This window comes from Phaethon aethereus, assembly GCF_964289735.1.
Source record: "Phaethon aethereus genome assembly, chromosome: 3".
Taxonomy (NCBI): Eukaryota; Metazoa; Chordata; class Aves; order Phaethontiformes; family Phaethontidae; genus Phaethon; species Phaethon aethereus.
The window spans coordinates 115,214,915-115,238,269 of record NC_138576.1 but is presented as its reverse complement, the minus strand read 5'-3'; the positions used below and the strand labels follow the sequence as shown (position 1 = coordinate 115,238,269).

Below are 23,355 nucleotides of genomic sequence, written 5' to 3'. Positions count from 1 at the left end.
ACACCACAGAAGAGGGGTGTCTAAACAAAAATGGAGGAGGTTGAGCAAATTGAGAGCAGTTGCAAGGATGGGCCCTTCAATCTCTGCTGGAGCAAGGAGCTGAGACTATTTGCAGATTCATCTCCATCAGGATGCCATAGAGGTCACCACAAAGAGAAGAACTGCCCCTTGGCTGACATCTCACAGGCTCCAGGTAAGGCAGGCTTCCTCAGGCTCTCAGCACAGGTAACAGGCAGGGAGGAGAGGCGCAGAAGGCAGGCAAGACACCATATTGCCCGCCAAAGAAGGGAGCGCAGTAATTTTTCCAAACTCACTGTAGCATTCAGACTGCTCATCCAGGACTAATTTTTCAGTTATCATCAGTTTCACATATTCAATGAACTAAACCAATTACCCACCTTGTCCTCCAAGTGTGGAAAAAAAAGCAGAAATGCGGGAGGATGGAATATGTGTTTGTGAAAGTGCCAGGTAAGAGAGGGGAAAGGAGCCAGGCATTGGAAGGGAGGAGAGTGGATAGAAAAGGCCAGAATTACATTGTCTGGGGGAGTTAGTGCTTCAACCCTGTAATTAATCAGGAAAAGCGGTATCACTCGTGATTACAAACTCAAATTAGTACAAAACTAAACCTACTGCATGTGCCAACGCTCTAGAAGCACAAATAACAGATGCAAGCAGAAGTGCCACATTCTTCTGTAGGACTACTAGCAGTGAGGGTGTGCTTCAGGCAGACCCTCTGAAGCCCCGCTATTCCATCAGCAAAACTGTCCAAAACCACCAGAGAGAGGAACACTGCATTGCTGCCACCAGATTTCCACCTGCTCACTGTGTTTTCTCTCCTTAGCCAACCTCAATATTCCCCTTTTCATAAGAAGCCTGCAATGAAGGAGCAAAACTCATACAAGCACTAAAAGAATTTTTTTTTTTTTAAAGGCAGAGCAAGCACCACAGAGTCTAGCCCTTACTAACAAGAGCTGGGATGCAGTGGGAACTGAGGGACTTTTTTGCCATGTTGGCCACTATTTCCTCACACTTGGACTGGTGTGAAGGATGGGAGCTCTCTGGTGGCAAAATGTGAATTGCAAAGATGGACTTTCAGTGGCCCCACTGATCTTCCCTGCTCCCATGGTAAGCACAAGAGCATAAGAGAAAACCAGTCCTGTGCTGTCCTCTCCTACCGCACTGAGAGTAGTCAGACCTAAACACTGGACAAGATGCTTTTTAGTGCAGGGGTGCCTGTTTCAGAGCCTGGCAGAGCTCCTAGCTCGCAACCTGCTCCTCACAACCTTGCAGCCCTTTCTCCAGCCTAGGCACACAAGCTGTGCTGGTTCACAGGCCAGGAGGTAGCTGCATTTGGTTACATGACAAAAGCAACAGCAACCAGCCAGATGCGTATTTTCTAGGGGCTGCTGTGGCTCCAGTCCAAACAAAACAGGGGACAGCACTGCTTCAGGAATCCAAGACACTAGTGAGAGAAGAGGAAAGCTGATGGGATGTCTCATGGGAAGCCAGCAGCAAAATGAAAGGGAAGTGTGTGAAAACACCAGCAGCTGTGTAACCTGCCAGCTGAGGGGAGAAACCCCTCAATCCTCACCATCCAGGTTTCACAAGACCCCAAAACAGAAGCAAGACCCAGCCAAAACCCAAAGAAAGGCAAGAAAGAGCTTGGACTGCCATGATTTTCACAAAACAACAGGCTTCCACTTTTCTTTACCTGATTTTTGGCATTGCCTTCTTAGGGAACAGCCAAGCTCAAGTGTCCAGTAGCCCTCAAACAGTTGGTGTCTCAGGGGATCTTGAGGAGCCAAACCACCCCACCTCATACAGACAATTCACATACAAGGCTTGCTCCTTAAGACCCACCTTGATACGTGGTTCTCAGCTGTGTGCCACTGCTCCTCTCTGCTTGAAGATCAGCAGACCCACAAACTGGATGCATCTGGCGTATCTGGTCCCTCCAATGGACCTGGAAAAGAGAAACAGCAGTGACATACTACCAGTCCTTTCTGGCATGTGCTCTGAGGTGCCCCCAGATGAATGATGCCCATGCAACCTCAGACAGCTGTTCCCACCTCCTGGGCTAGGGCAGAAGCCTCCTGTCCAGCTGCCCCTCCACAAGGTGTAGTGAACACTAGGAGTCTTCAGGGGTTTAAATGGTGATAAGTCAAAATCAGGAAGGATGAAGTCCGCAGAAGGTTATTCAAAACAAAAGCACAATGTCAAACTCAAGACATTCCTGCCTGCATATTGGAGGCTGGCAGACCATCTAGCTGATCTCCTGCTGCCAGCTCACTGCCTTTGTCTGTCCTTCCCCAGGCATCTGCTGTCAGGAAGAGGACACTAGGCTAGACAGACCTCTGACCTGACCTAGGACAGCTCTAATGGGAGCAGAGTTGTCACATCTTAGGCCCTAGTAGCCTATCCTTGGGCAATTCCCTCTGCAGCTCTGTAACACTCCCTCCCAGACTAAGAAACTACCATGCTCCAGGAATGACCCAGAGCTGGCCAAGTTTGTCAGCTTAAGCCTCTCTGCAAGAGGTGGTCGCAGCACCTGGGGAGAAACAAGAACATCAGGCAGGTAGGGAAAGCCACAGAGGGGCTTGAGGCTGTAGAAGAGAGGGGGGAAAAAAGAACGAAAAAAAAAAAGAGTTGAAACTACTAGTTTGTATCTGCCTGAGAAAGTCAGGACTGCACTCCTACAGACGTGTGGACAAATTCCTTTCATGCCACCAGATGGTGCCCTGCCTTCAGTCACCAGCAGGCAGCTGTGCTCGCACAGGACAACAGCCCTCCCCTCTCCTGCTCCCCCTGCGTTTGATGGGCACTGTCCTCAAAACTGCAGGGAGAGGGAACCACCAGCCTTGCTTTGCCCCAGGGCCCGGCCTCCCCAGCAGGCCATCTCACAGTTGCAGGGCCACCTCCATCCTGAACCGGGGTGAGGCTGACTTTGAATCGGGGACCGAGAGACTCAGGAACCAGGAGAGGAGGGTCAATCAACTGCCTGCCTGGAGGCAAGGAGCCTGGCGCTGCAGCAAAGGTCAGAAGGACATCTTTGAGCACTGCGAGAGCAAAGCATCATACACTGGGAGAAAGACCTCCATGATGGGGGATCTGACAGGGGAAGCACTGTCCAGGAGTTATGTTTCAGTTACATTCAAGTCTTTTTGAACCAGCAGAAACATCAGAGCCCTGGGGAAGGGTTGCAGGGTAGCCTGCCCAAGGAAGAAGCTGCTCTGGCAGGCCAGATTCAGCCCATACACTACTGACTGGCAACCTGTGCTTCCTGGCCTCCTTCAGAAACCCAGCTGCAGTCATGCTCCTTGCCAGCCAGCACCCACGTGGGGCTTGTTGGGTGACTACCCATCAACAGATCTGAGCTGTGCTACTCTGGCAACACACTGGCTCAGAAAGACACCACTGGCTGCTGAAGACTGGAAACACAGGGGCTCACCAAGCTGGTTCACCCCACCAAACCAGCTGGCCTTTCTCCAGCCAGCGTGCCAGAGGAGAGGCAGCACACCAAGCACAGGCCACCATCACAGATCCAGGCACAGAACAGATCTAAAGAAGGTGGTGGGAAAGGGCTGCTCCACCCACAATACCCTGTTTGTCAGTGGAGTCTTCCCCACAGCCACTTCCTTGGATGAGACCAACCGCAACAGGAATATATAGCTCACCATGGCCCAGATATCAGCCCGTATGGCTAGCAGAGCTATAGCTATCAAGCCATTCTTGATCTATGCATAAAGACCACATCCTGCTGTGATCGCAGCCACTACACAGATAGGAGAGAGATCAGGGATACTGTCAGAGGTTCCCACCCATGGCTCTGTCTGCCGTCTACCTGCACACTTGCAGGAAACGCAGCGAGACCCTCCTTTTTTCCAGCATGTGTCTCTGCAACATCCTCCTGCTCCTCCACCTCACCTCGCACAGTCCACACAGCTGAAGCAGTAGGAATGTTGTCTATATACGCATGAGGCAGGTTGACCAGGAAAGCACACCCTTTTTTATACTACGTAGAACATTGGAAGGCAAAAGAATAAGCGAGCACAACCTGGTGTGCTTGCTCTCCCTAGCATCCACCCATAATGCTGCTGGCCCATCCAGCTCTCATAGACCCATCCAGTCCCAGGCTGTGGGCAGATTTGTCCTGCTGCCCGCCCCAGTTGTGCCCACAGGCACAGTGCTGTGCAGTCTGTGGCTTCTCATCAGTGTCATAGCAGCCCTTTTGCTTTAGAAACGACTGCTTACCTCTCCATACCTGCCTCTGCAACTCAGGCCTCCAGTGACCACCCAAGATTCTCAGAGCACCCTCCTCATACACCACTGCATTCCCAAAAAGCACATTCAGAGCTACTTCATTATCTTTGGACAATTTTGAAGGGCCTTTCACTACCCTCTAGCAAATCCTTCCCTGGCTATCAGGCTGCTGTTGATGAACACCTGTCATGCTGACTAATATGGTCTCATTGCTTCTTTTTTCATTACCCCATACATTTCTTATCTTATGGTTAGACAGTAAGCAGATTAGGGTGGGGATTTTCCAGTCTATGCCTGCACAGCACCTTGCACAATTGGCCATACATATGGTAGGGCTAATTCACATGCCATCTTATCTTACCCTCAGAAGCCCTCCTTTATAATGAGCTCCCAATTTTAACCACCCCAGTAACAAGAGCCAAGCTTCCCCCATTCCTAGGAGCTAAACCTAGACAGGTTCAACAAGTGAGCACAGCCCCAACAAACACAAACAGGCCTGCAGTTCCCAAGACAGAAGAAAGAGCCATCCTGCAGAAGCAACACACCGCCAAGAGGTTTCTTCGTTATTCTGATGCAGCTAAGCGCAAACCCTATCGTAAAAAAAACAATCTGCTACAACAACCTTCTGTCTGGGTTGCAATGTGAGAGGAGTGGGGGTTAATTTAGTCAGGAAATAAAAAAAATATTAATGGCATTGCAGATAGATCTCAGCAGCAGCCACCTCCACACCTGGACCAAAGCCCACATAAGCCACAACTGCTTATTCTCTAAGAAATTCATGCAGCTGTGCCACATTCAATGTAGTAGCATTATCACCTCACATGCGCAGAGAAGACATGGCCTAAAGGTTAGGGTGTTACCCTGTTAAAGGCAGTGAAGACTTCATCAGACTTACCACAGATTTCCTGCCTGAGGCTGGGAGAGTCATGCAGCCTCTCTCCCTCCGCCTCTATAAAAGAGCTTGCAGACACAGTCTTGTCTCACTGCAAAAGCTCAGGAGCGTAACCACACAAAACACTGCAAAGCATTCGGGTAACACAGCCAGAGATATTGCTTACAGCTTTACTCACTGCTTAAGAGGAGTTCAAGGCCTCTGTGTGCTCAGACATGAGCCTCCCTTCTCAGACTGAGTGGGATTTAAGATCCAATTCACGTGCATGCAGGGAAACCAACAGATCATTGTAGGTTTTGCTTGTTGCCTATTTTGAGGATTTAAGTGAGAGCTGAGCAGTGGCTAGTCCTTAAGCTGATTCTGGGGCAGGATGCGTTTCATTCTTGCCATACAAAGTACTTTCGACAGGCACTTTAGTGGCAACAAAACTGAAGAAAAAAAAGGGAAAAACAATTAAACAAGCCAGGTAGGAGAGTAGCTTGATGACATTCTTGCATATTTAAATTAACATGGGGCTGTTCCACGCCTGAGCTGCAGCCTTGTGTTATTTCCTCCTTTGTCCTTCTAGTGGTGAAAATGCTTCAGGGGTAATGAAACATTGGGCTACCTTCCCCATCACACTCAATCCCCAATGATTCTGATGAGGCTTACAAAATTAGCCTGGTTTTACAGCAGTAAGCAGGGTCAGATTTTGGTCCAGTTGTTCATAGCCTGCAGAGTTTCTACCATACGAAAATTAAAAGGACTGCAACCTGCAGCAATTTTGGAAGTCAAGAGCAATTTAAAAAAGAATATGAGCTCTCGCATTCGTCCTTAGCAATTTAGGACAGCCTTTTCATTACTGTAAAAATAGCACGTATTTATAAGCAACATCCAGCTCCAATCTCCAGTAAATCGCAAACTGCATTATAGAAAAGGCAGTAACAATGTTAACACTTCATAAATGGGAAACTAACATGAAGGGGACAAACTGCTTGGCCAGCCTCATCTCACAGGCCAGGGCACAGGTTTGGACCAGACTCTGGGCAACTGGTTCCTGCACGCTGCCTGCGGTGCCACACCACCTCTTCAGAAAAGGAATGGAGCATCACAGCAGTTTCTGGAAATCACCTCTGGGTTCTCCTCCTCCCCCAAAATTTCCCTTTAATTTTTTGCTCCAGTGCATCTACTAAGCAGAATGTTTCAGCAATGCACAGCAATGGGCTTCTCATGGCTTTGTTTCTGCCAGTGAAATAGCTATGACTGTAAGGTTTACAGACACTTTCTGTTCCTGTCTAAAATTATCTTTGCTGAGCCTTGCGACGCCAAGAGCACAGAGCCAATATTCCATAAGTCCTGAGACAAATGGACTACATTTCAGGCACACTCAGCTAGTGTGGTTACAGTAGCATCCACCAGCCACCACCAAAGCTCAGGGCCGCCACCACCACGTCAGGCCTTGCACCAGGGGACACTGCCTGTTTCTTTGCTGCATGAAACAGCACGGAGAGCCAGGGCCTGATGCTGCTGTCCTGGTCCTCTGCAGTTGCGGGTGTTTGTCCAGCCAAAGAGGAGTCTCTGCGATCCCTGCTCAAACTGCGAGATCAGGGCGAAAGGGTATGAAAAGACAGCAGGTGGATGCAGACAGATGGGCGAAGCGAGGGCTAACAGGGAGACAACAGCAATTAGCATAAGCAGCAGCAGTCTCGGCTCACCAGCTGCTTTACCAATTGTTTGCCTCCCTGATTTCCAACAGCAAAGCAGCAATTTGCCTAAAAGAGCACAGTCAGTAGCTAAAACTGCCCCTCAGAATTGAAAGTATCATGGGAAAAAAAACTGATTTCCATGATACAAAAGCAAGGCTTGCAGGGCTGTCATGTAGGAGTTTGCCTAAGTAAGGCATGGTGCAGGCAGCTCAAAACAGCCACCAAATACTTCAGAGTGAAAGGCTAAAAAAGGAAGGTTTTAAAGGAGGAAATGAGTCAGTAGCTTGGAGGACGGGAGGGGGAGTTCAAATAGCTGAGGCATATAAAGTAAGCAAGTAGTCACCATCTCAAATGCTAGAAAGTCAGTGAGGTGGATGTATTGATCTTTGGTTTCTGTTAATGCAGGGTCTCATTCACACACACGAGTCCATGGGCGACTTTTTGTATTGACCACGCTGGGTTTTGAAGCTGCAGTTCACACCAGTGTTTCAGACTGGGAGCCAAAGCGGTCACCACCAGCTACAGAATTGCTGAAATTTCTTGGGCTCCCCCATGGCTGGGGGATGGATTTTTTGGGGGTGAAGTTTCATGTTAATTGCAAATGTTGTTTGCTTTAAGAGAGGGAAGGGGATTCACCTTTTGAGATGGTTCATCCAAACATCCAGCTTGAGCTTTCAGCCTTGCTTATTTATAGCACTAACTCTAGGAAAAAAGGACACAGCATATTCAGTGTTGAAAAGCAGCAAAGCTAGTAAAAAACCCTCCATCTCCACAATGCTGTAGCAATCCACAGCATTCATTTCTTTCTTCAGAACAACCCTGTATTGCACTGAAACCCTGGGGGCAACGGGGTAAGTCTCACTCCGAGAAGCCTTTAACCTTGCTCACTCATACACCACCACAGCAGCTGGCTGTAATAGGGCATGCATTAGCGGAGCAGTCAGCCATCACAGGACACTGCTTCCTCATCTCTGCCCCAGGTCCCTGTCCCGTCAAAAGGACTGATGAAAAGGGAGCTTGTAAAAAGAAGCACCACAATTCCGTCCCGCCATCCCCAAAACAGGGAGCTTCCCCTCAGTTCAGGCACCAAAACGACAGCTACACAGCTGCCGCACAAGGACCTTGGTGCAAACCCTCTCTGAGGGAAATCGCAGTGCTGCAAACAGGGTCTTAAGGTCACAGGCACGTGAGGAGCGGGCTGTTGAGTCGGGGAGCAGCACAGGACTGGAAAAAGACTACCTTTCCCCTACACAACCAGCAGCACAGGATTTACATACAGTGGGGGTTCCCAAACCCTGACATATGTAGTGCTCATCACCAGCAGGCAGCTCCCAGTGCAGAGCTGGAGCTCTCAGTGCCTGTGCTGGTCCGGCACGCAGAGTCCATGGAGACCTATGCTAAGGCAGGCTGGTGCTGCCATAAGACAAGCACTTATAAGTGCATCTTGGTGCATAGCCTCTAGCTTCTTCAAAGCACCACAGCTGCTATGTTTATGACTCTCTGGGCTATGCTGTTTTGTCTTTTGTGGAATGAAACCTTTCAAAAGGCCATCATGGTTCTTGGTCAGTGCTCTTCCCAGAGCCAGCACATCTTTCCTGTGAGGCAGAAACAGGTGAGAGGGATCCCCCTTACTCTGCTGGTGAAGGAGCTCCTGTCCTTGCTGAGGTTCCTTTAACTAGTTAGGTACCTTCTCAACCCACTGTTTGGAAACAGTGTTTCCAAAAACACAAGAAGACCTCTTGAAACAGGCCAGTTCCAACTCATTTTCCCTTATAAGTACACAACATGAAACAGCCCCAGCCCTGTTCTCATAGCCTTACATCATCCCTTCCCCTCCTCCCCAGGATGTCTTTCTTCTGTACCCCTCTTTCATAGCGAAACCAGTCTATGAAGAGCAAGCTTGCAACAATAACAGACAAATTACCCACACCAATTAAGACTAAAAAGCACAGCTGCCCCAGGTCTCCATTACATGCCACCAGAGATGGAGGTCTGCTACAGCACTGTGCATCGCCAAACAGCGCCTGCCTTGATTTTCTGTCCCAGCCACGCAGCATGCACTGCCACCAGGCTAACAGTCACAGCAGAAAGACAGGACCAGAACAAGTTGTCCAGAGTAACGTATGTGTAAGACTGAAGCTCTATTAAACTGACTTGGTTTAGAATATCTTTATAAGGAAAAAAATACCAAAAACCAAACCCAAATCATGTTCCTACTCAATTCTTGTTATTACTTCCAAAGTCAGTTAAGACTTTGGTCCAAATTTAAGCATTCCTTGATTAAATAAATGAGAAAAGAGCCTAGGGAGGAACTACCCACCCACCCCAATTTAAGTCTCAGTCATATTGCTAAGTCTTCTGCTAGTTTCACCACAAATCTGATGCAAATGCTCTTCCAAAAGGGGCCCCTGGCAGCGTAAGCTACCCAACACAAGAGCCTAATGCAATAGGACTGCTTTTCCAATACATGCATCTTCAGTATGGGGTCTTCTAGCAACTTCTATCTAATGTGAATAGGCGTAACAGCATCTAAAAAGGGCACCTACTGGGGTATGCTGCAAGGAGGGGACAAAAATAAAAATGTAATGCTGTTAATTAGAACAGCAACATGGATGAAAACCATAAGGTATGGCTCACACCATTACTGAAGCTTTATACTTAGCTGTAACCTGGCATGAAGTATTGCTGCCTCATACCCCCACCCTGAAAACACGCAATCAAGTCGGTTTTGTTTTCTGCTTACAAGCAGGCACAGACACTCGATAAATGCGCTTGATGCTGGGGGCTTTTTGCTCATCAATTCAAGCTGGGAACACCAGTGCAGTCAGGATCTAGTAATGAAACCTAACTGTCTATACTTTTTTTTTTTTTTAACATTAGCAGGTGCTTCTGTAATCTGATTTTACAAAAAGCCTTAGCTTCGTTGCCCAGAAACACTACGGAAATAATACTTTCGTAGCATTTCAGAGTGAGCAGTACCGCAATAAAGACGGAGAAGCAGCTTCTCCGACCCCCCCCCCGCCCCGGTCTCAGCAGCAGTGTTTTCTCAGCGGCCAGCGTTGTCCCGAGGACAAGCCGTTCATTGTTTCAGCCACCTGAAATAGAAGCCGCTCTGATTCATGCGGGGACGCTGCTTGCTGCCGCCGCCGCCGGGAAGAAATGCACAGGGCTTCCTGCTGCACGCAGCGAGCGCGGCCGGCCTGAGCCAATCAGGAGTGCTTAACTGAGATCGCACCAAAGTAGGTATTAAAAAAAACCCGGGGGGGGGGGGGGGGGGAGAGAGAGAGAGAGAGAAAGCAAGCCCCACACTTCCTCCTCGCCAGCTCTATCTGAACCCCCGCCCCCATCTGCTCTCTTTCAGGCCGCCTCCCCCCGGGGGCTGCCCTCCTGCTTTGCCCCAGGGCCATGACCGCCCCACCGCCGCTCCCGGTGCCCCCCAGCCGCTCCCCTGTCCCCTCACGACTGCCTCAGTCTCTTTAATCTCCCCAACGACCCCGATCCTCTTTTTGTTCCCTTGGCAGCCGCCCAACCGCCCCACGCCCTTTCCCTCACGGCTCCTTCAGCCCCCGCAACGCTCCCCTCAGCGCCTCCCCGCGCACACCTTGGGGCAGGTAATCCCGCCCCGCCTCGCAGAGGGGACGCCGCCATTGGCCGGCAGCCGCGTGACCGCCTTCAATCACCCGGGGCTCCCCCCGTGATTGGGCAGCCCACCCCCTCGGCCAGCCGGGGCGGGGGGTGGGGGGGAGAGGCTGTGGGTGCGTGGGTTCCCCCTTACCCCCCTCGCCCCCGAGTGCGGGTGGGCACGCGCGTGCGCGGGGAGCCGGGTGGGGTGGGGCGGGGGGAGGAGGGGTCCGGGGCGTTGCCACGCAGGGCTCCCACCATAGCAACCGCTTCCTCCTCCGGGCACGGCGGGCGTGACGTCGGCAGCGTTTCCGCCCGGCTCGCGCCCTCGCCGCTTCCCTTCCTGCTGCCGGAGCCCGCGCCGCGCCCAGCATCCGAGGGGAGCAGTCGCTGCCGCACCGCGCTCCGCCGCCTGCCGCGCCCCGCCGCGCCCCGCCGCCACCATGGTAGGGAGTCGGGCGCCGCCGGGGGAGCGGGGGCGCGGGTCGTTACGCTTCTCCCCATTCCGCCCCCCCCGCCTTCATCCCTGGGGAAAGGGAGGAGGGGGCAGTTGGTACCGTCCGCCCGCCGCATCCCGGCCTGCGCCGCCGCTGGGCCCGGCGGCATGACGGTATCGCGCCCCCCATTACTTCTCCTTCTCTGCCCCCCGGCCCTTTCCGTTCGCCTTTGAACTTGAGACGGCGGATCCGTTCTCCTCCCTTCCCCCCTCCCCCCCCATCCCGCCATGAGGCGGTGGAAGGTTACTCCCCTCCTCCCCGCCGAGCCGATGGAACTGTCTTCTCCCCTTCGTCGTCCCCCCCCTTGAGGCGATGGTACGTTCCGTGCCGCACACAGGCGCTAGGGGCGGGCGCGTCCATTTCTCCCGGGAGTGGGGGGGGCGGTGAGGCGAGCGAGCGAGGCGGGAAGAGCCGGGGGAGGGGGGGGGGACACGGCGGCGGCCGCCGCGGGGCGATGAGCGGCGCCTCCCTGTGCCGCAGGGCGCGGCCGGGGGGGGGGGTGGGGGGGGAAGGGGCGGCGCCCCCCCCTCCACGCGAGGGCCTGCACGGGGAGCAGGTCGCAGCCTGGTAGAGGTCGCGCGGGGTGGTGGGAGCCCCCACCGGGGGTCGCGGGGCTGCGCCGCTCGGGAGGAAGCGCGGCCTCCGCCGCATCCGCCCCGACGGCTGGCCCCGGGCGGGAGCCATCTTCCCCGGCGGCGAGGGGCTTCGGGCCTGGCCTAGAAAACGGCGGCGGCTCCTCGGCGGAGCGAGGCGGCTGAGACGAGCACCCGTCCTCCCGCCAGCCAGGGCCCCGCTCCGCCGTCCCCGGTGCGGAGCCGCTCGGGGCCCGGCCGCCCTTAATGAGGCCCGGCTGGAGTGAGCAGTGCTGGTAGCAGACAAAAGGGGGGGAAGCAAAACCGGCGGAAGGAAAACGCTGGTCGTAACAAACACGTTTTCGCAGCGACTGCTCAAAGAAGCTTAAATTTTAAGGTACTTGCCGCAAGGGCTTGGGAGATTTTTGTCTTGCTACTCTGCACATAGAAGATGTAATGCTGGAAACATGGTATCTAAGATATAATGCTAGAAACAGAGGAAATGCAGAGATGTATTAAACATATACATGGACTTGCCCGTTTTCTCTGGCTTTCAAAAAAATGCCGAGGGACTCGTTTCATAAATGGGGTGGAACAGACCAAACGGCTGTTATGCTTGATGGTCGTTCATTTTCTGTTGGTTTGCCTGCACTAAAATTTTTCATCCCCATTTAACTCGGGCTGCTGAGACTGACAAATTCACTTGAATTACTCGCTCATACAGTTTTAACTGCTGTCCCAGTTTTGCTTAAGTCATACACAAACATTTGTCGAGCAAGAAACATTTGTGTGTTTTGACGCACTTGCCTCGTTTCTTTGCCTTTAGTAGAGATCTTACATACCAAGGCCTTCTGATGGTATTTACCATTAATTTCTTGAACATGCGCCATATCCAGTAAATAAACTTTTAGTCTGTATGGACCTGGTAGACAGGATGTGTCACTAACCTCCCTGCTTCCTAGAACACTCAAGTAGAAGCATCTATGGCTGGTCTGCAGCGTGGAGCAGAGCTAATGGGAGTTGCAAATGAAGCTGCTAAAAGTCTGACGAGACTTGCAGCTCTTGTTTAGAATAGGCTTGTCTGAACAAGCTAGCTACCCTAGTTTAGAATGACTGTTCAGTGTGTCAAGCTTCATCTTGCTTCAGAACCAGAGAATTCCCCAGTCAGTCAAAGCTAGTATTTCTTATAGTGATCTCCTTTTTGGAACAGGGTCTGGGTTGTTTTGTGTTGTGGTTTTTTTGGTTTTTTAAGATGCTTTCCAAGTGCCGCAAATAAACTTGCTTTTGGGCAAAGAATGTAGGCCTTATGGCAAAGTACAGTAATGCCAGCAGGAGGATATCATTTGATATTAAAAGAGCATTGGATTTTCTGCTTTTGTGTCTTGCCACAAGGTTAAGTTTCTTTGCTACTGGATTAAATGAGTCTATGGTCTTTGGAGGACCATGCAAATTATTTTTCTTGGTTGTTAGTCAATACTATTCCCGAATCTGTGTAATTACAAAGTACATATGCCTCGTATACAAGATGACAGCCTCCTGACAATTGATCGCGTGGGTGTCTGGCATGTTCCTACTTGCCTTGTCAGAATATCACTATCAAGAGGCTCCTGCTGGGAGCAAGGGCTGACCTAAGTGATCTCAAGTGGGAGAGCCTGCAGACAGCCAGAACTTGCATGTAAAGCTGTTCAGAGCCATTTGCTTGCCTGACTGGTCACTATTCTTGGTGATCTCCAGGAAGGATACCTCGGTAATGAGTACTGGGATGCACAGAGCCTTCAAAGCCTGTTTTGAGGGTGGGGTTTAAGCTCTAGGTTGCCATAGGTGCCTGAAGGGCCACAAGAAAATTCTCGCAGACAGTTGGGCTCATAATAGCTTATTTCTGTGCTGAATGTGTTTCTAAGAAGCTTTGCTTTCCTGCAAGAGTCCTGTTGTGTACCAGCTTACACCCGCATTACCTTAAAAACATGCGTTTCAACACAGGAATGGGTACTAGTCAAAAATTCTGCACTGCTACTGGCTACCATGGTTCCTGTTTTTCAGCAGTGTTGCTGGAATTGCCTTTTGTGGGTATTGCTTGTTCTACCTACCTTGATAAGTATATCAGGAGTGAACTTCATGGTAGCTCAGAGAAGGTGATGATTTCCTCTTTGGCTGAAAGCTGAGGAAATGACCTCCAGGAATTCAGGGGAGACTTTTTTTCCTGCCCCCCCCGCCTTTTTTTTTTTATATAATTGCTTTCTGACTCTTCTCCTCTTGTCTAGTTGATAACCTCTCTTATTGGCAGGGAGAAAAAGCTGAGTAGAGTTTTGATTCCTTCCCCCGTGCCTCCCCCCTGCAAAAAAGAGACCAAATAATGCAAAATAAAAAACTAGAATCTAGCTGGCGAGATCTGCCTACAAGTAATATGCAAATAACTCTGTACTTCTTGCTGGTTTATGGTGTGCAAATAATGGCCTCTTACACAACAGCAGTAAAAAGGCAGTTAGTTATGTTTCCTATCGTGCTTCAGATCTGAACTGAGGCTTTGGACTTTCAGATGCATAGGCTGCGTGGTGTAAATGGAGGTGTCTGTCTGTCCAGCTGTAGGTAGCAGAGGACGTGGGACTACTGGGACTTGAAGTCACTGGCGTTCCCACGCTGGTGCTGGTCTTTGGGGTCAAGTTAAACCAGTCACTCCATGCATTGCCTCCTTTCCCACTCAATAAAGTGAGGATGGTAATATCAGATGGGTTTTCTTGAGTGCTCAAATAATAAATTTAAAGCAAAGCAGTATTTAAGATCCTTGTATTTTTAACCACCTGCATTTTCAGTCGGCTTGTTGGCCATAGCTGACACCTTTTTAGAAGCCTGATTTGGCAAAATCTTCTCCCAGTCTGTTAGCTGCAGCCAGGCTATGTAACCCTTCCTGTCTGCTAGGTGCTCTCACAAATAACTTGGCTTAGCTTTCCCTTCAAGGTCTCGGTGCTGATATCTTAGGATATTGCGTGGCAATGTAAGGGACAGCTTTGTGAAGGCTGCTATCCCAGAACAGTCGGGTGGTAACAGATTTAATTGAAAAAATATTCGTTGCAGAGATGTACTATGACACATTAGTGAGTCAGATGGAAATGCCACATGGTTACCCAGGCAGTTCTGGCAGTGGCAGGGGATTTTGAAGGTAGATAGAAGGGATGCTATGCCAAGCATAGGGGAAACAAGGTGTTTGCTGAAGAATCTGAGAACCAAATATATGACATTACTGTGACTAGCAAATATGGGAGCACAGTGTTCTCGAATCTCTGCCTTTGCAATTAAACAAGGCATACTTTAGTAAGTTCTTGGTGTCAAATTCTGGAGAAATTGATGCTGCTTTTCCAAGAAGCAAAAGTTTCCATTTGGGTAGCCATGGATAGTCCATGCTGGTGTATACAATGTGTGTGCCTGGTTCCCAAACACAAGTCAAGCACCCATTCTTGAAATGTCTCTGCAGATAACACGTGCACAGGCACCACTATGGAGGGCTCTTAGGTTCTGATCACAGGAAATAAAACCCACACTGTAAAATTGTCAATACTTAAAAACAAATGTAGTCCTTCAAACTTGTCTTGAAGCAAACTATATCATTAGTTTAAGGTTGTCTTGGCTGTCTTACAGTTGAGGGGGGAACAAAGACTTTTCTTAGGTAAAATATTTTAAATATTAAAGGAAAATACTTAAGTTCACAAGTGCTTCCTAACAAAAGAGAAGGCAAATTTCATTGTGTCAAAGTTGTATTTCAAGCAGGCTTGCTACAAACCCAGTTTATCAGGTGTCTGGCATGTGTCTCAGTCCTGAAATGGCTTCCTGTATATAGGGATTTTCTTGAGAAAGCTTTGGATTATTCTTCAGTCTTCCCCCATTTAGATTAAATTTCAGTTGTAGAGTACTTAGCCATGGATGCAAAATGTTGGAAGGTATTAGTGGAGGCAGCTGGTGACAGCTCTTGCAGTTGGAAGCCTGCTAGACAGAAGGCTCTCTCTTCGGGCTGCCCTGTGTAGGGACGGCATTCTACTCTCTCAAGACTTCTGCAGTGCTTTGCACTTAAGGCAGGAACGATGGCTTTGTGTAGGGAATAAGAGCTGCTGTGTTACTGCACCACGTGCTGACAAGGCATTTAATGCAACCATTACCTCATGTGCCTACAGCAGTCTATATGAAAATACAATGGGGATACTGGTATAAGTGCTCCAGAATAGTGTACGAGGCAATGCTGCCCACAAGACATGCCGCATTTGCAACAGTTGCTTGGAGGTACTGGGGGAGGAGATTTTTGCTGATTCCCTCGGAGAAACTTACCCTGTCCATTCTTGCCTGAATGTCTCCCTGAATATGCTGTACTGGCAAGATTTTCCCATCTGATAATAAAGTGGCTTGCCTCCTTGCTGCTGTGAGTTTGACAGTCCCTGCAGTTAAGGTCCTTAACACCTATAGAAACAGGCTGGCTACTTGAATGTAGTCTTTTCCCTGCATTTGTGTCCCAAGAATGGTTTTAAGTTGATGTTGCCTGTGTTACAGGGTTTATCTGTCCCTACAACAAAATGTCACCAGCTAATGGTTGTGTATCCCACAAGTACCTGCAACATGTACTGCTCAATGATCAGCTGCCCATGTACCAGTCCAGAGTTGGGTAACTGCTTTCATACTGAACAAGGAACAGAACCAGGCTAGCTGTCATAGCCCTGCAGCGTTCAAGCCAGAATGCACAAAATAATAATGAATGTCCTGTATTGAATCCTCTGAGCAGAGCGATATTGGGCCAAAGAGAGAAAATCCAGACTAACAAATAAATGTTTATTCTGTCATTACTGGCAGGGTGCGGGCTTCTCACCAGCTATTCTTCTGGACAAATCAGCAGAGACATGGTTAAGATGTCAGTTGAGGGCATGTATTTATGAGTGTGGCATTTGTCCTTGTTCCAGTGCTCTTAACAGTCATCCTGTTGCTTCCCTACACAGAACAGTTGCAACCAACTTACAGCAAAAGCTGCCTAGGGTTTGCTTTTTTTTTCCTTTTTGAGTATGTTTATGAAGCCAGTCATGTGTTTGTACAAGCCCAGAGTGGAAGAGAGAGTCCTACAGTTCCAAAAGTAGATCTTCTTTTTGGAAGCAATTAGTTGCACTGGGAGTTTGTGGGTTCATTTCAACCCATACTGTGACACAGCTATGGGGTTTTCTAAGATGGAACAAATCTGCATTGTCCCTAGCAATATAATGGCTGCTAATGTCAGCCTGTGATGAATCCAGGGGTTGTACAACAGCTGTGAAAAGGAGTAGCATCAGCTACTAACAGCCTTTTGCTTTGGAAAGTCAAAAAATCCAGTTCTTACTGTTGTCCCTTCAGCTTCTAGTCAGTCCCAGTTATCAGTTGCCAATTAACAGTGAATTTTGAATTTCCAGACTGAATACTCTCAATGTTTTTGGAATCTGAACTGACTTGCCAGCAGGGCTCGGTTTCTTTATAAGGAAACAACTTGTCTCCCAACTTGGAGACATGTTTCTGGCTGCGCAGTAGCATAAGCACGTGCTCTTGACTGCACAGTTTGCATCAACCTGCAGCTCCATTGCTGCTGCTTGCTTCTGGCTCTCTGCTAAGCATTAACCTCTTCTGTCAAAGTTAGCTTCTTGGCAACAGGAATTGGTGCAGGGGAATTAGTTGTTGTGGTCTTGGAGCAAAGATCAAGAATTGACGAAGGTAGAGCTAGGTGACATGAACTGCTTTTATGTGATTACTGGACTTATTCCCATGCTAGTTCAGGCTTTCTAAGCATTTTCTACTTAGAATCTTGAGGGTTTTGTGACTAAAAACTGAGTCTTAACACCTGTTGTCAGCTACTGAGGTGCCATTAGTTAGAAGACAAACCTCAGGGGGCCAGAAAAAGGTTGCCTTGAGTTTGCTGTGGATTTGTCCTTAGCGAATGATGCAATAGTCCTAGTTGCTGCACTGTTTGCTTTATTAGGGCAACCTTGTATTATTTAGAGTCTTCCCAGAGAGCTCTTGCCTACACCAGCTTCAGGGACAAGGAAGAGAAAGACCTTTATTCCTCATTAGTTCTCAGCCACTCTGACAAAGTGCAGTCCCTCCACATGGAGGAGGTGATACAGGAATGAGTCAATTTGAGTCGATGTTTGCACTTTTGCTCGAATTTATCCTGTAATAGGCTTTCTCCACTTACTTTCCTTGCCTTATTGAAGATATGCAGAAGGGTGGCTGCCTGGCAAGCAGCTGAGGCATGGTGACTTACTCCCTGTTCTCCTATCCCAAAGTAAGTGCAAGGCATCCTGGATAGATTACCCCTAATAGCCAAGCCATGCATTGTAAATCTTGAGGGAGGTCCTCTTTTACTTGGGTAAAGCCCTAAAGAGGACTGTTCTCCATGCTGGAGAAAAGCTTCTGTCTCAGATTCACAGCTGTATGAGATTGCCCTGATTTTGTATGAGCAGCACTTGGGAGATCTAGATGTCAAATTCCATGGTAATAGATTCTGCCAGCTGTGCCATCTCTTCACTGGTTTAGCAAAGTTACGCCAGCTGCTAGAAGTTACAGAAGGAGAGATGTTGGTAGGAAAAGAAGAATCCAGGCTCATTTGAGCCTGTGTCGTAGGCATTGGTCAAGGCTTTAGAATAATACACATTAGGTAGTTGTCCAATCAATAACCATCTCTCAAGGACCGTTTGAAAGTTAGCATTAAGCATTTCCCCTTCATCACTGATTTCCTTGGTTTTGCAGCTGAACTCTGCTGTTTCTTTAGAACATTGGTACTTTGACAAGGTACAGTGTCCCCTACAATATGCATCCATCAAGCACATGTTTTGGGGCTGAGCTTAAGGAAGAACAAAATGGAGAACAGCCTTTAGTCTTTTAAAGTTGGTGTATCTCACATGATGCTTTACCTGATTGTTTACTACTACTGACTGTGCTTGTAACAGTGACGTGTGGCAGTTTACACAGAGGGAGGAGGGTGATTTTTCCTTCTAAGATTATGAACTGCCATATCTGAGGATAATGTCACTTGAATTTGGAAGACCAAAAACCAGTAGGGGAAGAAGCAGTGTGAGAAAGGAATCTCACAGTTTACACCGCATGCACCATTTTCAGCAGATAGATGAGTGCTGGGCAGGCTTCAGTTTGGTCTTTACTGCTCTGGCCATGATGTCCTTCCAGTAGTGTCTGCTGACCATGGCTCCTCATATTTGCTATTGCACAGGTGATTTTAAGGTCTCCAACTTTGCTGCACTCTGAGAACAAAACTCAGATACAAATGCTTCTACCCTATCACACCTCTTTTTTTTTTTTTTTCTTTTGTCTCATTCCCAAAAAAGCAGCAAAACGAAAATGCTGTTCAGCCTCTTGTCATTCTTGCTAGGTCTTGTCCTCTTTATTCTGTGCAGCTGCCTTCAACATTAGATTAGTAATGCTGCATCTGCACCTCCTGTTAACAGCTAGCATAGGGATATACCACTAAGTAACTAGAATTTCCCATCAGACTTGGGGGGGGGGGGGGGGGGTACGTGAAAAGGCAGCTTGCTGGAACTTCTGGGAAGTAGACGCTTTTACAGTTAGACTTGCACGTTCTCCCTTTAAAACACTGAATTCAGAGCAGCTTCCAACAGTTGTCTTTTTCAGCAAAAAACTGTACCACTATGGTCCCAGTACCCCACTACATCTCTCTTGGTCTCTAAACTAAATCCATGCGACAAGCATGGAATTTGGCCATGTTTTACCTCTGTTCCTAAAACTGCTAGCAAGCATGCTAGAAATGGCTAGGAAACTTTGAACAGAAGATCCTTGTGGACTTGTCTAGCCAGGGTGAAATGGGTAACAAAATTAAGCTGCTGAAATGCCAAAGGATCTGCCACAACTGAATCTCAGAGGACAAGGGGTGGACATGTGTGTAAAACTATCCCAAAACAATGTTCTAATATAAGTAGGATTGTGCCTTCTTTGGAATAGTTTTGGTTTGGCAGCTGACTGTGGGCAGCATTGAGACTCCAGATTCTTTACTTGGCTTGGAAAAAGAGGGCCTTCAGCCTCTTCTGACAAGACTCTTAGGCCACTGGTGACTGTTGCCAGTATCGGTCACCTTCTAGCCTTGGATTTAAGGCAGTAATGTAGTTCTGAAAATTTGCGGTGGTAGCCCTAAAGGTCTTTGCTCTTGTCTTTGCAGGCATCTGGAGTACAAGTTGCTGATGAGGTATGCCGTATCTTCTATGACATGAAAGTACGGAAGTGCTCAACGCCTGAGGAAATTAAGAAGAGGAAGAAGGCTGTCATCTTCTGCCTCAGTCCAGACAAAAAGTGCATTATTGTGGAAGAAGGCAAAGAGATTCTAGTGGGAGATGTCGGTGTGACAGTTACCGACCCTTTTAAGCACTTTGTGCAGATGCTTCCTGAGAAGGATTGCCGTTATGCCTTGTATGATGCAAGCTTCGAGACCAAGGAATCCAAAAAAGAAGAGCTGATGTTTTTCTTGTGGTAAGCTGTCTTCCCAATTCGTTCCTAACATGCAGTCCAAGCACTGTGGGTGAGGTCTCTGAGTATTTGTATTGCCCAGGCTGGCAAGATGGCAGGCTTAAAGTGAGCTGGACAGCCTGAAGCCTGTATTCTGAGCCATGAGATGTTTCATGTGTTCATAATCGGCAGGACACTGCTTCTGTCTATGCTGGATAATAAATGTCACTAATTGCACTTTTTTTTTTTGGTGTATCCCACCAGGGCACCAGAGCAAGCACCTCTCAAAAGTAAGATGATCTACGCAAGCTCCAAGGATGCAATCAAAAAGAAGTTTCAAGGTATGCAATACAGCTTATACTCATAGCTGTGCTGTGCCCCTAGAATGCTTACACGACAAAGCTTAGCCGTTGGCTAATTGGCTCTTTTTTTTTTTGAGGTGCTAGTGAGAGATGAGAACTTCACGGGTGAAATGCCCTTTGACAGAGCTAAAATGAGCTCTTGCTAAAACTTAGACTGTCTGACTCTGAATTTTAGAGGCACTAGAACTGTGCTCAGGACAAGAGCAGGCTTTGCAATGTGTGGCACCATAACTGTACTGTACAGAGCCGCACATCTGCACCACACAGGCTAGAAACCATTAGATTTTTAACATTGAGCTGGATTTTGTGCAGAGCTGCCTCTGTGGCAGAGGACTTTCAGCCCTGTGTCAGTTGAAATACACAATCTCATAAACTTACTGTGTTGTAGTAGTAATTAACAATTCACCTGATTTAGAGATGCGGTTGTGATTACTCATTGCAAAAAGCATTGCATCTCCAAGTGGAGAAGCTAAGTTCTGTTCAGCCTGTCAGGCACCATTAACCAAGGAGTATAACCAAGGAGTAAACACCGTGCTGCAGCATTCAGAAATTTCATGCTAAGTCGGTCATTACGATGGCTCGTAGCCAGAGAGCGCTCCACCCCTGCCCCGCCCCCGCTCAGTTCCTCATGCTGCGCTGGGACACAGTCTTGCAGTGTGCGAGACTGACAGGATCGCTCTGCAGCAGTACCAGCCTTCACAGGACAACTTGCCTGTGGATTGGAACTAGCCAGGGAGACTGCTGTGTGCTGCACATGTGGAAGCTGAAAAAAAGAAAAAAGAAATCCTGTGACTTTTCTGGTTTTTTCCACGAGACAGGCTTGGTTGGGCTCCCCACCCTCCAAAAAGAGAAACCACTGTTAATTCCTTGGACCAGCAAAGTCTTTCTAGTCTCTGCATCTCAAATTACCACTGGTTCTTTCACCCACCTCTCCAGAGCAAGCAGGGGCTGAGTCAGCCATCTTAGTGTGCTTGCATGTAGCATCCTCAGCTCCCATATCCAGGGTAGCACTAGAAATGAGAGACTCACTTGTAAGATGGCCTGCGATGAAAAGGCTAACGGTCTGAGCACTGATCTAGTGAAAACTTTCTTCCTGATGTTTCTACATTGATATTTGGTGTATAGGCAGATGTCTCCTGTGACATGTCAGAGGAAAAACATCCAAATTCCTAAGCTAAGGCAGGACTTACCTGCTTGAGTGCCCAGATTGCCTCTTCTAATATTACTACCAACTGTGTTTGATTGATTACTAGCATGCTGAAATACTTCATTATTGAGTGTTTTGCCTCTTTTTTTAGGCATAAAGCATGAATGCCAAGCAAATGGGCCAGAGGACCTCAACCGAGCTTGCATTGCTGAGAAGCTAGGAGGCTCCCTAGTCGTAGCTTTTGAAGGAAGTCCCGTGTAGATGTCATACAGTGCCACAACTCTACAAGCATTCCATGTTTTAATATATCAGTTATGTAAAGCAACCATTCTAGGCAAGGGTTTCACTAACTGTAGGGAAGCTGTCTTGTAGAATCAAGTAGATTTTGGAGATGTAGCTCATATGTACAAATGACCCTAAATAAATCAAATCTAAGGATTTATCTTTGTGTATTAATATTTGCATTGGTTTTCCAGCCAGTTAGTGTCCCTGATGGATTAACACTAAAGGTCTCAAAAAATTTTGGTCCAGTGCAGCAGTGTGTCATGGGATGAAAGGGTGGGGGGAGGTGAGAACAATCTGGTTCCTGTTTTTGCTTTTCTAAATTGTAACAAGCAAAATTCAGTCAGTCTTTTTGAGGCTACTGGCCAAATTGCCAAACTCAAAAACTTTTCCCCTGTAACAGTTTAATATAAAACTTAAAACCTGTAGTTAATGTTAGGCTAAGGCAACCTGTTGGCACCAAAACTGAGTTAAATTCTTAGTGCTTGCAGTTGCAGAGCAGTACTAATAAAGGCTAATTCTGAAGTTGACTAGAGATAAAATAGACACTTTTCTGAAGAAATAGTCCTAATCCACTCTTTTTGTAAACTCACTGTGCAGTAATAATATTTAAAGGTTCACTTGTTCTGCAGGTTCAATTTTCTTGTTACAAAGTGTCTTGAGGTCTCTTCCAGCCTGAGTGATTCTATAAAAATTGCTTTTCTGTTGACATAGTTTAATTTAGAACTACCTTAGTTTCACTAATACACACTTACTAGCGGATCGGATGCTTCTGAGGCTTTTACAAATGCAGATTCTTGTATCGGAGCTCTCCAGTTATGGGTAGTACAATGGGAAGGAACCACATCTTAAAAAGTGGTATTCTCAGCCCCAGTCTTTGGTCACTTGGTCCATTTGTCCATAATTACTATTGATTTAACTTAGTAGAACCAATCAGCCTGACTAATGCAGCTTGATCTGGGCTTTTTGTCTGTTAGCTTCTTTAATTCTGTAGAAATGCATGGAAATATCACCTGCTAGAAAGTTTGAACTGAAATGCCTTTTGTATTGGGGGTAGAGAACATTCCTGTGCCAGCTACAGAGATCTTAAAAGCTTCCATGTTTCACCAGTGATTGATTAAAGCTGTTTCCTTGTGTAATGTGTACATGGGAGTTGCATAGAGTTTTCCTGTATGTCTGTAGAGAAAAAGAAAAAAGAAAAAAAAAACCCTTAGCCTCCAGTGCGTTACTGTGATATGTTCTGTGCGTGCCAAATTCGAATAGCCTAAATAAATGGGGTTTCCCTCCCCTGGGTCAGTGACTGATTCCTCTCCAGACTCTGGATTAGTCCTCCTGCAGCGGAGCTGGCGCTGCTGGCTGCTCATGGAGGGAAAGAATGGGGGAAACAGGCTGGAAGGAAGAGCTGGTGGAGGTGGAGGGAATTGGGGGGTGGAAAGCAGGTTCAGCTGTCTGCACAGTGTGCTGTCCTCCTTGGCCCTGCGCCCCTCACAATTGAGCGACTGCCAGCCTGCTGCAGGCCCTAGCAGCACCTGGTCTCTTCCTTTTAGGCTCTGGTTGGGGACCTTCCTGGG

The 23,355-nt window shown here is 48.1% G+C and overlaps 1 protein-coding gene across 1 annotated transcript; it reads left to right on the top strand.

The window, feature by feature from the left end:
- The first annotated feature begins 19,742 nt into the window (after positions 1-19,742).
- On the top strand, positions 19,743-22,039 carry DSTN (destrin, actin depolymerizing factor). The gene is made up of 3 exons (XM_081997675.1): positions 19,743-20,017; positions 20,258-20,334; positions 21,654-22,039. The coding sequence occupies exons 1-3, from the start codon at positions 19,758-19,760 to the stop codon at positions 21,761-21,763; spliced, it is 447 nt and encodes a 148-aa protein (XP_081853801.1). The 5' UTR covers positions 19,743-19,757; the 3' UTR covers positions 21,764-22,039.
- Positions 22,040-23,355: the final 1,316 nt, after the last annotated feature.